The 15,813-nt window shown below is 41.5% G+C and overlaps 1 protein-coding gene across 1 annotated transcript in view; it reads right to left on the minus strand.

Annotated features, from left to right (window-relative positions):
- LOC115107163 (E3 ubiquitin-protein ligase MYCBP2) overlaps positions 1–15,813 on the minus strand; it is a 310,312-nt gene that overhangs the window by 179,974 nt on the left and 114,525 nt on the right. Inside the window, 1 exon segment of the mRNA XM_029630721.2 lies at positions 4,554–4,635. Within this exon segment, the coding sequence (XP_029486581.2) occupies positions 4,554–4,635 (82 nt within the window).

Below are 15,813 nucleotides of genomic sequence, written 5' to 3' on the forward strand. Positions count from 1 at the left end.
CATCATAGCCCTGCAACATCCGACGAGCATCGGAGCCGGTGTAGTATGATTCAATCTTAGTCCTGTATTGACGCTTTACCTGTTTGATAGTTTGATAATACTCCTCAATTTCATCATAAGAATCACAGAACATATTCCAGTCTATGCTAGCAAAACAGTCTTGTCGTTTAGCATCTGCTTCATCTGACCACTTCCGTATTGGTCAAGTCACTGGTACTTCCTGCTTTAGTTTTTGCTTGTAAGCAGGAATCAGGAGGATAGAGTTATGGTTAGATTTGCTAAATGGAGGGCGAGGGAGAGCTTTGTATACGTCTCTGTGTGTGGAGTAAAGGTGGTGTAGAGTTGTTTTCCCCTCTGGTTGCACAGGTAACATGCTGGTAGAAGTGAGGTAAAATAGATTAGAGTTTCCATGCATTAAAGTCCCCGGCCAGTAGGAGCACTGCCTCTGGATGAGCATGTTCTTGTTTGCTTATGGCCTCATACAGCTCGTTGAGTGTAGTCATAGTGCCAGCATTGGTTTGTGGTGGTAAATAGACAACCAAGAAAAATATAGATTCAAACTATCTTGGTAAATAGTAAGGTCAACAGCTTATCATGAGATTCTCTACCCCAACCTACTTCCCCGATATCGCAGTCTTTTCTTCATGTAAATGACGGGGATTTGGTCCTTGTCGGGTGTCTGAAGTAAACCCTTTGCATTCGACTCGTTAAAGAAAAAAATATTTGTCCAGTACGAGGAGAATAATCGCTGTCCTGATATCCAGAAGCTCTTTTCAGTCATAAGAGACGGTGGCAGACACATTATGGGAAAGAAAACGTACAAATAACGTGAAAAAACACAGGGTTAGGAACCCATAAAACGGCAGCCATCTCCTCCGGCGCCATCTATAATGGTGCTGTTATTGTTAAGTGGAAGTGTCTAGGCGCAACAACGGCTCAGCCATGAAGTGGTAGGCCACACAAGCTCACCGAACGGGACTGCCTAGTGCTGATGTGCATAAAAATAGTCCTCAGTTGCAACACTCACTACAGAGTTCCAAACTGCCCCTGGAAGCAACTTCAGCAAAATAACTTTTCGGCAGAAGCTTCATGGAATGGGTTAGCAGTTGCACACAATCCTGCAATGCCCCAACCAAAATCCATGGATCACCATGGGCAATGCCAAGCGTCGGTGGTAGTGATGTATAGCTCGCCGCCATTGGACTCTGGAACAGTGGAAACGCGTTCTCTGGAGTGATGAATCACACTTCACCATCTGGCAGTCCGACAGATGAATCTGGGTTTGGCGGATGCCAGGAGAATGCTGCCTTCCCTAATGCATTGTGACAACTGTACAGTTTGGTAGAGGAGGAATAATGGTCTGGGGTTGTTTTTCCATGGTTAGGCCCCTTAGTTCCAGTGAAAGGAAATCATACCGTTACAGCATACAATGATTCATTGAGTTTGGGGAAGGCCCTTTGTTGTTTCAGCATGACAATGCTCCCGTGCACAAAGCGAGGTCCATACATAAATGGTTTGCCGAGATCGGTGTGGAAAAACTTGACTGGCCTTGACCTCAACTCAATCCAACACCTTTGGGATGAATTGGAATACTGACCTCGAGCCAGGCCAAATCGCCAAACATCAGCGCCGACCTGACTAATGCTCGTGATTGAATGGAAGCAAGTCCCCGCCGCAATGTTCTACCATCTAGTGGAAAGCCTTCCCAGAAGATTGGATGCTGTTGTAAGCAGCAAAGGGGGGACCAACTCCATATTACTGCCCATGATTTTGGAATGAAATGTTCAATGAGAACGTGTCCACATACTTTTGACAATGTTGTGTACAGTAGATAGACAGGTGTGTGCCTTTCCAAATCATGTCCAACCAATTGAATTTAACAAGTAGTCTCCAATCAAGTTGTAGAAACATTTCAAGGGTGATCAATGGAAACAGGATACAGCTGAGCTCAATTTCAAGTCTCATAGCAAAGGGGCTGAATAATTATGTAAATAAGATATGTTTTTTATTTTTAATACATTTGCTAATAAAACATGTAAAACTTGTTTTCGCTTTGTAATTATGGGGTTGTGTGTGGAGATGAGGAAAAACATGTATTTCGTCCATTTTATAATAAGGCTGTAACGTAACAAGACGTGGAAAACCTAGAGTGCATTTGGAAAGTATTCAGACCCCTAGATGTATTAAAATGTATTAAATAGCTTTTTTTCCCTCATCAATCTACACACAATACCCTATAATGACAAAGCAAAAATATATTTAGAATTTCTTTCAAGTTTACAAAAAAAAAAAAACTGAAATATCACATTTACATAAGCATTCAAAGCCTTTACTCAGTACTTTGTTGAAGCATCTTTGGCAGCAATTACAGCCTCGAGTCTTAAGTATGACACTACATGTTTGGCAAACCTGTATTTGGGGAGTTTCTCCCATTGTTCTCTGCAGATCCTCTCAAGCTCTGTCAGGTTGGATGGGGAGCGTCGCTGCACAGCTATTTTCAGGTCTCTCCAGAGATGTTCGATCGGGTTCTGGCTCTGGCTAGGCCATTCAAGGAGATTCAGAAACTTGTCCCGAAGCCATTCCTGCATTGTCTTGGCTGTGTGCTTACGGTCATTGTTCTGTTGGAAGGTGAACCTTTGCCCCAGTCTGAAGTCCTGAGCACTCTAGAGCAGGTTCTCTTCAAGGATCTCTCTGTACTTTGTTCAGTTCATCTTTCCCTTGATCCGGACTAGTCTCCCAGTCCCTGCCGCTCAAAAACATACCCACAGCACGATGCTGCCAATACCATGCTTCACCGTAGGGATGGTGCCAGGTTTTCTCCAGACGTGATGATTGGCATTCAGGCCAGAGTTCAATCTTGGTTTCATCAGACCAGAGAATCTTGTTTCTCATGGCCAGAGTCCTTTAGATGCCTTTTGGCAAACTCCAAGCAGGCTGTCATGTGCCTTTTACTGAAGAGTGGCTTCTGCAGAGATAATTGTCCTTCTGGAAGGTTCTACCATCTCCACAAAGAAACTACGGAGCTCTTTCAGAGTGACCATCGGGTTCATGGTCACCTCCCTGACCAAGGTGCTTCTCAACCGATTGCTCAGTTTGGCCTGGAGACCAGCTCTAGGAAGAGTCTTGGTGGTTCCAATCTTCTTCCATTTAACTATGATGGAGGCCACTGTGTTCATGGGGTCCCTCAATGCTGCAAATACTGTTTGATACCCTTCCCCAAATCTGTGCCTGGACACAATCCTGTATCGGAGCTCTACAGACAATTACTTCAACCTCATGGCTTGGTTTTTGCTCTGAAATGCACTGTCAACTGTGGGACCTTATACAGACAGGTGTCTTTCCAAATCATGTCCAATCAATTTAATTTAACACAGGTGGACTCGAATCAAGTTGTAGAAACATCTCAAGGATGATCAATGGAAACAGGATGCACCTGAGCTCAATTGCAAGTTTCATAGCAAAGGGTCTGAATTCTTACGTAAATAAGGTCTTTCAGGTTTTTTATATTTTATTTATTTTTTATTCTAAAAATATGTTTTCACTTTATCATCACAGGGTATTGTGTGTAGTTTGATGAGTTTTTTTTTCTAATACATTTTAGAATTAAGGCTAACGTGACAAAATGTGGGAAAGCGAAGAGGTCTGAATACATGCACTGTAAATAGTGTTAGGCCGCTGGGTGTAAAGTGTTACCAAATAAAGACATACAAAAACTTGCAGAGAACATATCCAACTAACAAGCTCTTAAACTATTAGAACCAAGACTTAATAGCTGATGTTGGAACAAGATGGAGGGAATGTTAGAGCATAACTAACGAAAGTACAATTAACGAAAATGTACGCTTAACCCAGCATAAACTAATGTATAGAATGTATTATACAGGAGCCCAAATTCACAAATTCTACAGCACAACAGCAAGAGTCATGCCTTAAGTGTAAAACAAACATTAACTCAATAATCCATGCATTCTGGAAATGCTAAAAAATCCACAAGTTATGGGCGGAGCTAGAAAGCTGGCTGTTTCAATGAATTACAATCTTAACGTTCTTTTAACCCAGTCTGCATATTTCAAAACATGGCATATGGCGGTGTAGCGAAATACCCAATGGGCTGGATAATTGTCTTCTCACTCATCTTGAAAACAAGTGTACTTAACTTGAAAATCAATCAATCCGCAATCATTAACAATTGAAAAATCAAATGATTTATTATTGAAATATTGAAATAGCATGGGCAAACGAGAAAAACAAATTGGTATAATTTAAGGCCATGTGGCAAACAATAATGCAGGCACTAGCGATGGGGGTGTGAGCATGTGGGTCTACCACTATAAATATTTCCAATCTGGGAGGTAAACTTGATAAAGTATTCCTAGGGTAAATATGTCTAACCATGAGAGGCAAGCCCCAACGGGTTGCTACTCTATGTACTTGTGGAAAACACTGTTATCCTACACTATTAAAACCTATTCATTATCTGAACAGAACATCTAGAACTGTTTTTTAGTGTCCAAATGTTTAACATTTTTGCATTCGTGCATGTCAGTGGTTACCTTGAGTTGACGTCTCCGTGTCCAAGCTGGCCATGCTGACCGTAGCCAAACGTATAGACATCCCCATTCTCCATCAGCACCACTACAGGACAGAACAAGAGACAAATACATTCCACCACATTACTTACCTGAATATGTTGTGCACGTTTCATATGTTCATGTGTGTTATTTTCCTATATACAGTCATGTTACAGAGAGTATTGCCATCTTACATTATCCACAGAATTTCAATTGTACATGTGTATTTGTCATTGAACTGATTAGTGCTAACTTGCTGAAAACAACAAATAGGGTCAGAAAGAATTATCCTATTAACACGTTTCCAAACAGGTCAGGTCCCAGCAGATTGAAATCTTCTGACATCCTCTACAAGTTAAGTTGGCATATGTATTTGTTTTAGGACTGTCGTAGAATGGATAATTTACTTGACTATATATTTTAGGAGCACTTTATGTATATGACAAAATATGACAAAATATTGAATTTGGCTTTTAATAATATAGCCCAGAGAAACGCATTGAAAACCATTCATGAATGGCAAAAGAAATACTAAATATAATCAAAAGAAACAACGTTTTGAAGTGTTTGTCCTATATCTAGGATACAAAAGAAAGCGCAGGAAATATTTATACAGTACCAGTCAAAAGCTTGGACACACCTACTCATTCAAGGGTATTTCTTTATTTTTACTATTTTCTACATAGTAGAATAATTGTGAAGACAGCAAAACTATGAAACAACACAATTGGAATCATGTAGTAACCAAAAAAGTGTTAAATCGAAATATCTGATATATTTGAGATTCTTCAAAGTAGACACCCTTTGCCTTGATGACAGCATGGCACACTCTTGGTATTCTCTCAACCAGCTTCATGGGGTAGTCACTTGGAATTAATTTCAATTAACAGGTGTGCCTTGTTAAAAGTTCATTTGTGGAATTTATTTCCTTCTTAATGTGTTTGGGCCAATCAGTTGTGTTGTGACAAGGTAGGTTTGGTATACAAAAGATTGCAGCCCAAATAAACGCTTCACAGAGTTCAAGTCACAGACGCATCTCAACAACTGTTCAGAGGAGACTGCATGAATAAGGCCTTCATGGTCAAATTGCTATGAAGAAACCACTACTAAAGGACACCAATAAGAAGAAGAGACTTGCTTGTGCCAAGAAACATGAGCAATGGACATTAGATTGGTGGAAATCTGTGTTTTGGTCTGATGAGAGTTTTGGTTCCAACCATTGTGTCTTTGTGAGATGCAGAGTAGGTTAACATATGATCTATGCATGTGTGGTTCCCACCGTGAAGCATGGAGGAGGTTTGATGGTGCTTAGCTGGTGACACTGGCTGTGATTTATTTAGAACCCAATTGAGATGGTTTGGGATGAGTTCGACCGCATAGTGAAGGAAAAGCAGCCAACAAGTGCTCAGCATATGTGGGAACTCCTTCAAGACTGTTGGGAAAGCATTCCAGGTGAAGCTGGTTGAGAGAATGCCAAGTGTGCAAAGCTGTCATCAAGGCAAAGGGTGGTTACTTTGAATAATCTCAAATATATTTTGATTTTTCTAACACTTTTTTGGTTACTACATGATTCCATAGGTGGCATTTGTTAGTTGAAAATAAAGAAAAACCCTTGAATGAGTAGATGTGTCCAAACATTTGACTGGTACTCTGAGGAACATAACATTTTAACATCATTTTTCCATCTTCATAACATTGCAAAAATCTGAAAATGTTTGTCAAAAATGATGCAGAAAAACTAATCCATGCTTTTGTCACGTCTAGATTAGACTATTGAAATGCTCTACTTTCCGGGCAACCCTGATAAAGCACGAAATAAACTTCAGTTAGTGCTAAACACTGCTGCTAAAATATTGACTAGAAATTGTTTTCTACTCCAGTGCTAGCCTCTACACGGGTTTCCTGTTAAGGCTAGGGCTGGTTTCAAGGTTTTACTGCTAACCAACAACGCATTACATCGGCTTGCTCCTACAATGGTCTGCCTATCCATGTAAGAGACTCAGACTCGGTCTTGACCTTTAGGTCTTTATTGAAAACTCATGTGACTCACTACCTGGATTCGGTCTTACATAGCAAAACTTGAATTTGTGTTTTTTACATTGGATTAAAGTAGAGACTCAGAGCTACAAAATGGTATATCATACACTGCATTTGAGGAACAATGTGAAAGTAATTCTGCTTTGAAAGTTGTTCAACCCTTAATCTCACTTTTGAGAAAACGCATTTGAATGGTTTGGTATCTAGTGAAGAGCTCTTTTGTTTACACCCATTCAGCATTGTTCACACCATCTTAAGCTTTAGCACCACCCATCTCGGAGTGCTCTCTGACCGCACACTTGAGGCTCTGGCCAATGTTTTCATGTTATCCCGAGGTAACTAAATCAGTCTAACCAGCTCTGCTGGCTAACTCTTTTTTTGCAGACGTTTAATGACACAGCCATATTCAACGGTTGTTGTACACACATCACGTAACGTTAGCTAATGAGCCAGCTAGCAAACGTTAGCTAGTTAAACAACAATGAACAAAGTGGCAACAATGCCAAAATGATGGGAGCTAACCAACCAGGTTCAATGTTAGCTAGCTTACATTAGGCTCTAACTAGAAAAGCAAACGGCTCTGGGAAATGAATACGGTCAGCTTGGGAGCCAGCCAGCTAACGTTAGCTAGCGAACAGTACAATTTAGCTTGAAATGAAACCACTCTCTGTCAAAATTAGAAACGTGAAATATCTGAAAATGTCTTACTAGTGCTCTTCCATGCTATCCCTAGGAGGGGTGCATCACTTGAGTGGGTTGGGTCACTGACGTGATCTTCCTGCCTGTGTTGGCGCCCCCCTCGAGTTCGCTCCGTGGGGGAGACCTTCAAGGGTTACACTCAGCCTTGTCTCAGGGCAGTAAGTTGGTGGTTTGAAGATATCCCTCGTGTGGTGTGGGGGCTGTGCTTTTGCAAAGTGTGTGGGGCTATATCTGCCCATAGCTGTGCTCTGGACACCATATGTGAACTGATTGCCCCCCATCTATCTTCAGAGCTCGTGCTGCTACGCAACCTAAACTGGAACATGCTTTAAACCCCAGCCATCCTACAATCTAAGCTTGATGCCCTCAATCTCACACAAATTATCAATGAACCTACCAGGTACCTCCCCAAAGCCTTAAACACGGACACCCTCATAGATATCATCCTAACCAACTTGCCCTCTAAATACACCTCTGCTGTCTTCAACCAAGATCTCAGCGATCACTGCCTCATTGCCTGCATCCGTAATGGGTCAGCGGTCAAACGACCTCCACTCATCACTTGTCAAACGTTCCCTGAAACACTTCAGCGAGCAGGCCTTTCTAATCGACCTGGCCGGGGTATCCTTGGAAGGATTTTTAAATGCCTTCCTAACCATCTTAAATAAGCATGCCCCATTCAAGAAATTTAGAACCAGGAACAGATATAGCCCTTGGTTCTCCCCAGACCTGACTGCCCTTAACCAACACAAAAACATCCTATGGCGTTCTGCATTAGCATCGAACAGCCCCCGTGAGAAGCAGCTGTTCAGGGAAGCTAGAAACCATTATACACAGGCACTTAGAAAAGCCAAGGCTAGCTTTTTCAAGCAGAAATTTGCTTCCTGCAACACTAACTCAAAAAAGTTCTGGGACACTGTAAAGTCCATAGAGAATTAGAACACCTCCTCCCAGCTGCCCACTGCACTGAAGATAGGAAACACTGTCACCACTGATAAATCCACTATAATTGAGAATTTCAATAAGCATTTTTCTACGGCTGGCTATGCTTTCCACCTGGCTACTCCTACCCCGGTCAACAGCACTGCACCCCCCACAGCAACTCGCCCAAGCCTTCCCCATTTCTCCTTCACCTAAATCGAGTCAGCTGATGTTCTGAAAGAGCTGCAAAATCTGGACCCCTACAAATCAGCCGGGCTAGACAATCTGGACCCTTTCTTTCTAAATAATTATCTGCCGAAATTGTTGCCACCCCTATTGCTAGCCTGTTCAACCTCTCTTTCGTGTCGTCTGAGATTCCCAAAGATTTGAAAGCAGCTGCGGTGATCCCCCTCTTCAAAGGGGGGGGACACTCTTGACCCAAACTGCTACAGACCTATATCTATCCTACCCTGCCTTTCTAAGGTCTTCGAGAGCCAAGTCAACAAACAGATTACCGACCATTTCGAATCTTACCATACCTTCTCTGCTATGCAATCTGGTTTCAGAGCTGGTCATGGGTGCAACTCAGCCACGCTCAAGGATATCTAAACGATATCTTAACCGCCATCGATAAGAAACATTACTGTGCAGCCGTATTCATTGATCTGGCCAAGGCTTTCGACTCTGTCAATCACCACATCCTCAACAGCCTTGGTTTCTCACAAGATTGCCTCGCCTGGTTCACCAACTATTTATCTGATAGAGTTCAGTGTGTCAAATCGGTGGGTCTGCTGTCCGGTCCTCTGGCAGTCTCTATGGGTGTGCCACAGGGTTCAATTCATGGACCGACTCTTCTCTGTATACATCAATGATGTAGCTCTTGCTGCTGGTGAGTCTATGATCCACCTCTACGCAGACGACACCATTCTGTATACTTCTGGCCCTTCTTTGGACACTGTGTTAACAACCCTCCAGGCAAGCTTCAATGCCATACAACTCTCCTTCCGTGGCCTCCAATTGCTCTTGAATACAAGTAAAACTAAATGCATGCTCTTCAACCGATCGCTGCCTGCACCTGCCCGCCTGTCCAACATCACTACTCTGGACGGCTCTAACTTAGAATACGTGGACAACTACAAATACCTAGGTGTCTGGTTAGACTGTAAACTCTCCTTCCAGACTCACATCAAACATCTCCAATCCAAAGTTAAATCTAGAATTGGCTTCCTATTTCGCAACAAAGCATCCTTCACTCATGCTGCCAAACATACCCTTGTAAAACTGACCATCCTACCAATCCTCGACTTCGGCGATGTCATTTACAAAATAGCCTACAATACCCTACTCAACTAATTGGATGCAGTCTATCACAGTGCAATCCGTTTTGTCACCAAAGCCCCATATACTACCCACCATTGCGACCTGTATGCTCTCGTTGGCTGGCCCTCGCTTCATACTCGTCGCCAAACCCACTGGCTCCATGTCATCTACAAGACCCTGCTAGGTAAAGTCCCCCCTTATCTCAGCTGCTGGTCACCATAGCATCACCCACCTGTAGCACGCGCTCCAGAAGGTATATCTCTCTGGTCACCCCCAAAACCAATTCTTTCTTTGGCCGCCTCTCCTTCCAGTTCTCTGCTGCCAATGACTGGAACGAACTACAAAAATCTCTGAAACTTGAAACACTTATCTCCCTCACTAGCTTTAAGCACCAACTGTCAGAGCAGCTGTACATAGCCCACCTATAATTTAGCCCAAACAACTACCTCTTTCCCTACTGTATTTATTTATTTATTTAGCTCCTTTGCACCCCATTATTTTTATTTCTACTTTGCACATTCTTCCACTGCAAATCTACCATTCCGGTGTTTTACTTGCTATATTGTATTTACTTTGCCACCACGGCCTTTTTTTGCCTTTACCTCCCTCATTTGCTCACATCGTATACAGACTTGTTTATACTGTATTATTGACTGTATGTTTGTTTTACTCCATGTGTAACTCTGTGTCGTTGTATGTGTCGAACTGCTTTGCTTTATCTTGGCCAGGTCGCAATTGTAAATGAGAACTTGTTCTCAACTTGCCTACCTGGTTAAATAAAGGTGAAGAGAAAAAAATATATATATATCGTGCCTGGTGTCTCCCGAACCCCTCCTGTCTCAGCCTCCAGTATCTATGCTGCAATAGTTTATGTCCGGGGGGCTAGTGTCAGCCTGTTATATGTGGAGTATTTCTCCTGTCTTATCCGGTGTCCTGTGTGAATTTAAATAGGCTCCCTCTAATTCACTATTCTCTCCCGGAGGACCTGAGCTCTGGGACCATGCCTCTGGACTACTTGGCCTGATGACTCCTTGCTGTCCCCAGTCCACCAGGTCGTAGTGCTGCTCCAGTTTCAACTGTTCTGCCTGTAGCAATGGAACTACGACCTGTTCACTGGACGTGCAACCTTGTCCCAGACCTGCTGTTTTCAGCTGTTTCGAACGCTGAATGCTCGGCTATGAAAAGCCAACTGCAAACACTGATTATTATTATTTGACCCTACTGGTCAATTATGAACATTTGAACATCTTGACCATGTACTGTTATAATCTCCACCCGGCACAGCCAGAAGAGGACTGGCCACCCCTCTCTGGTTCCTCTCTAGGCTCCGGCCTTTCTAGGTAGTTTTTCCTAGCCACCGTGCTTCTACATCTGCATTGCTTGCTGTTTGGAGATTTAGGCTGGGTTTCTGTATAGTACTGACATTGACTAATGTAAAAAATAGCATTTATAAATACAATTGATTGATACTGTTTATTTTTATTAACAAATATTTAACCCCTTTTTCACAGGCACAAAACTACCTTCATACTTCCATTAATAGTTTTAAACCGGTATCGGTTACCTTCAGACGAGTCCTGTGACAAAGAGAACACTATCGAGAACACTTCATGAGAGTCTCCCCTTTTCATAGAGAGATCATAATACTTTGTAGGTCAAACCGCTCAGACGCTATAGACGTTTGTGAAGACCGGTTTTCGGGATGTTTCATGGTCTAACAAACACCACTCTGGCACCTTTCACTGCAGATGCGGAAGTGCGACATCGCATGCGGTCGATTGAAATGCATCCAGAGCAAAAAAAAAACACAAAAAAAAGATCTCTGGCTTAAACTGACGGATTTTGATGGTGATTTTTTTACTGTGTTATTTAGATTGATGCACCTGTATGTCCATTGACACGAGGGGATTAACCTCTTAAGCCTATGGCTTACTTTTTCGAACATTCTGTTAAAAATCGTGCAACATTTCAGCGTCCTGCTACTCATGCCAGGAATATAGTATATGCATATGATTAGTATGTGTGGATAGAAAACACTCTGACGTTTCTAAAACTGGTTAAATCACGGCTGTGACTATAACAGAACGTGTGTTTCGTCGAAAATCCCAAGGAAAACTGATCACCAAAAAGTGGAAAAAATATCAGTGCGCCACTTGCATGTATTGTCTATGGCACAGCAAAATAGATGGCTCCGAGATTACAAGTCCTACAGCTTCCACACGATGTCGCCAGTCTTGGCAATTGCCTGGAGGTTGCCTTGGTCAAACGAAGAAGACACACCCAATACCATCCGGTGTACGACAGGATGTTTTGGAAGAGAGATTTCCGACCATGATTTGAAGACGTGGAGCTATTGAATACACATCGCCCCGTGATCAATTTGATAGATTATTAACGTTTACTAATACCTAAAATTGGATTACGAAAGCATTTTGAAGTGTTTTGTGAAAGTTTATAGGCAACTTTTTTAATTTAAAAAAATGACGTTGCGTTTTGAAATTGTGTTTTTTTCTGGATCACACAGTTTTCATAGATGGATATTTTGGGTATATATGGACCGATTTAATCGAAAAAAAAGACCCAATAGTGATGTTTATGGGACATATAGGAGTGCCAACAAAGAAGCTCGTCAAAGGTAATGAATGTTTTATATTTTATTTCTGCGTTTTGTGTAGCGCCGGCTACGCTAATTATTTTGTTTAGGTCCCCTTCAGGTATTTCGGGGTGTTGCATGCTATCAGATAATAGCTTCTCATGCTTTCGCCGAAAAGCATTTTTAAAATCTGACTTGTTGGCTAGATTCACAACGAGTGTAGCTTTAATTCAGTACCCTGCATGTGTGTTTTAATGAACGTTTGAGTTTTAACGAGTGCTATTAGCATTTGGCGTAGCGCATTTGCATTTCCTGATGGCTGGGTGGGACGCAGACGTCTCAGGGGACGCTAAGAGGTTTTAAAGGGATATTTCAATGTGCAAAACATTAATATAAGGGATATCGACTTGGATTGGTTTTGGGCCCCAAATGCTAAAAAGTTAGTTATGAAGACAGTGGCCAGGTAAACAAAACCAAAACATGGATTGCTATCTTACCCTGTCTATAGACTGCTTATAGGGGAAGGAAAGCTAAGCCCCGCCCCAGAATTTTGGGCAACCAATCACAGCACTCCGATGGATAACAACTGTTGCTACCAAACTTGTGTCCGACGCACTCGGACAAGCTCACGCTTCAAACGCATGGAAGCCGATGAGGGCAATGGCAAATGGAGTTTATACATTTTTTAAAAAGGGTTTAAATGCAGAAATAACTGAACAGTGCAGCAGGGTTACTTGCGACTGAGTCCTAAAATGCAGAGCCTATTGATGGAGTATTTTTCTAACCTGAAATTATACTTGTGTAGCATTGTTTATTAGCTGGTTAGCTTGCTCTCTGTTACTGATGAATAATGACAAACCTCCTGGCATTGACAACTTGATGAGGGTAGCTGGCTGTAGCCACTCCTATCTGTCATATCTTTAATCTGAGCCCAGAGGAAAGTCTTAATCCTCAGGCCTGGAGGGAAGTTAAAGTAATTCTGCTACCCAAGAGTGGTAAAGCAGCCTTTACTGGTTCTAAAAGCAGACCTATCAGCTTGCTGCCAGCTCTTAGCAAAAATGGTGTTTGACCAAATACAATGCTATTTTTCTGTAAACAAATAACAGACTTTCAGCATGCTTATAGAAAAGGGCACTCAACATGCACTGCACTGCCACAAATTAATGATGATTGGTTGAAAGAAATTGATATAAGTTTGCAGGAGATGTACTGTTAAATTGCAGTGCAGCCATTGATATTATTGACCATAACCTGTTTTCTTTAATGGAAGCTTTTTTAAATGTCAAACATGTAAAGCATGGTGTACCAGAGGACAGATCTCTAGGCCCTCTACCCTTTTCTATTTTACCAATGACCTGCCACTGGCATTAACCAAAGCATGTGTGTCCATGTATACTGATGATTCAACCATATACGCATCAGCAACCACAGCGAATGAAGTCACTGGAAACCTTAAAAGAGTTGGTCTGTTTTGGAATGGGTGGCCAATAATAAACTGGTCCTGAACATCTCTAAAACTAAGAGCATTTTATTTGATACAAATCATCACCTAAGTTATACTGCTCAGCTGATCCAGGTAATGAATGGTGTGGCTGTTGAAGTTAAGGAGACTAAATGTGACCAACCAGCTCGATCTTACAGTACCAGTCAAACGTTTGGACACAACTACTAATTCAAGGGTTTTTCTTTATTTGACTATTTTCTACATTGTATAATTATAGAAGACATCAAAACTATGAAATAAGAATCAAGTAGTAACCAAAAAAGTAACCACAAATCTGAATATAGTTTAGATTCTTCAAAGTAGCCACCCTTTGCCTTGATGACAGCTTTGCACACTCTTGACCTAACGTGTCACAACACAATTGATTGCCTCAAACACATTAAGGAAAGAAATTTCACAAATTAACTTTAAACAAGGCACACCTGTTCATTGAAATGCAATCTAGGTGATTACCTCATGAAGCTGGTTGAGAGAATGCCTAGAGTGTGCAAAGCTGTCATCAAGGCAACGGGTGGCTACTTTGAAGAATCTCAAACATAAAATATATTTTGATTTGTTTATCACTTTCTTGGTTACTACATGATTGTGTGATGTCTTCACTATTATTCTACAATGTAGAAAATAGTTTTAAAAAATAAGAATAACCCTGGAATGAGTATGTGTAACTTTTGACTGGTACTGTATGTAGCAAAAATTGAAATTGTGTTTTTTCTTTTTTTACACTGGATTAAAGTAGAGACTCAGAGCTACAAAAAGGTATGTCACGCAGTTGAGGAACAACGGAAAAGTAATTCCGCTTTGAAAGTTGATGAACTTGAAACCTTACTTTTGAGAAAATAGCCCTTGAATGTTTTGGTACATACTGTAGAGCTCTTCTTTTTCCACACCAATTCAGCATCGTTCACACCCCCTTAATAGATTTAGCCCCACCCATCCTTTAAGGATTCGCATGAGGCTAGGTACTTAACCAAACATTTCAAGACTAAACGCTGGTTTATTCTACGGGTGTGTTCTTAAATTAATCTGGAGTGCCAGAGTGTGCTCTGGGCGTTCGTAAACTCAGAGCATTGTCAGATTTGCCATTGGTAAATTCAGAGTGTTTTGCTCTCGGAGCGTTCAGAACGCACACTGGACGCTCATGACGAAAAGTAGGGTTAATCCGCGTTCTGACCTAACAGCAGCAGTCGAGCACCCAAACAAACTGGATAACGTTGGCTAGCTTGCTAGCTACTTCTAGACACAAATGAAAGAACATCTTACTCACCCTTGCAAAATGTAACTAGCTAGACTCTCTTACCCGTATACATGGATGGACGCTTCTCCCTCTCTGTCACAGATACCATGGTTGCCCTTAGTTTGAAGATGTATATACCACCTGTCTCCGGATTACAACAGCCTTTTGTGTGTTCCTTTTTGACTCCGTCTGCAAATTTGCAATAAAATGCCAGCATTTTCTCTAGCTCCTTAGCTATCATATTCGAATTCCATCGATTTCAAAACTTGGTGCTTCAGAAAGTAGAGAACAACACTTATGCAGTTCTACTACGTGATATCTTTTTTTTTTTTAAAGCTGCATTAGAAAGGATTACCTAAGCATGCTACATGGCAGACCAATCTCAACTCATCTCTCGGCATGTCCAGCCCACTCATTATCTCAGCAAATCATGGCTAGCGGGAAGGATGACTTTTTCCATGGCTAAACCAACTAGGCTCATAATTTAACAATTGTATTCATATTTACAGGTGGCAAACAAGTTTGTTATTAAGGCACATGAAAGTTAACGTGTTCCAGAAGGCAGTTTTGCCAAAAAACACATTTATTTAAAAAAATTGTTTTTAAAGTTCCTTTGAAGTAGTGATGCAAGATATACGCCTAGTTTCCTGAAACAGGTCACAAATTACTTGCCGTTACCTTGGATTGTAAACTGTCAACGTCAAAACATATAGATGCAACGGTTGTAAAGATGGAGAGGTATGTCCGTAATAAAGAGATGCTCTGCTTTTTTTACACCACACTCCAAGAAGGAAGATCTGCAGGCTCTAGTTTTGTCTTATCTTGATCATTGTCTAGTTGTGTGGTCAAGTGTTGCAACGAAAGATCTAGTTAAGCTGCAGGGGGCCAAAAGAGGCATGTCTTGCTCTTCATTGTAATCAGAGGGCTGATATAA

This window comes from Oncorhynchus nerka, linkage group LG3 (assembly GCF_034236695.1).
Source record: "Oncorhynchus nerka isolate Pitt River linkage group LG3, Oner_Uvic_2.0, whole genome shotgun sequence".
Taxonomy (NCBI): Eukaryota; Metazoa; Chordata; class Actinopteri; order Salmoniformes; family Salmonidae; genus Oncorhynchus; species Oncorhynchus nerka.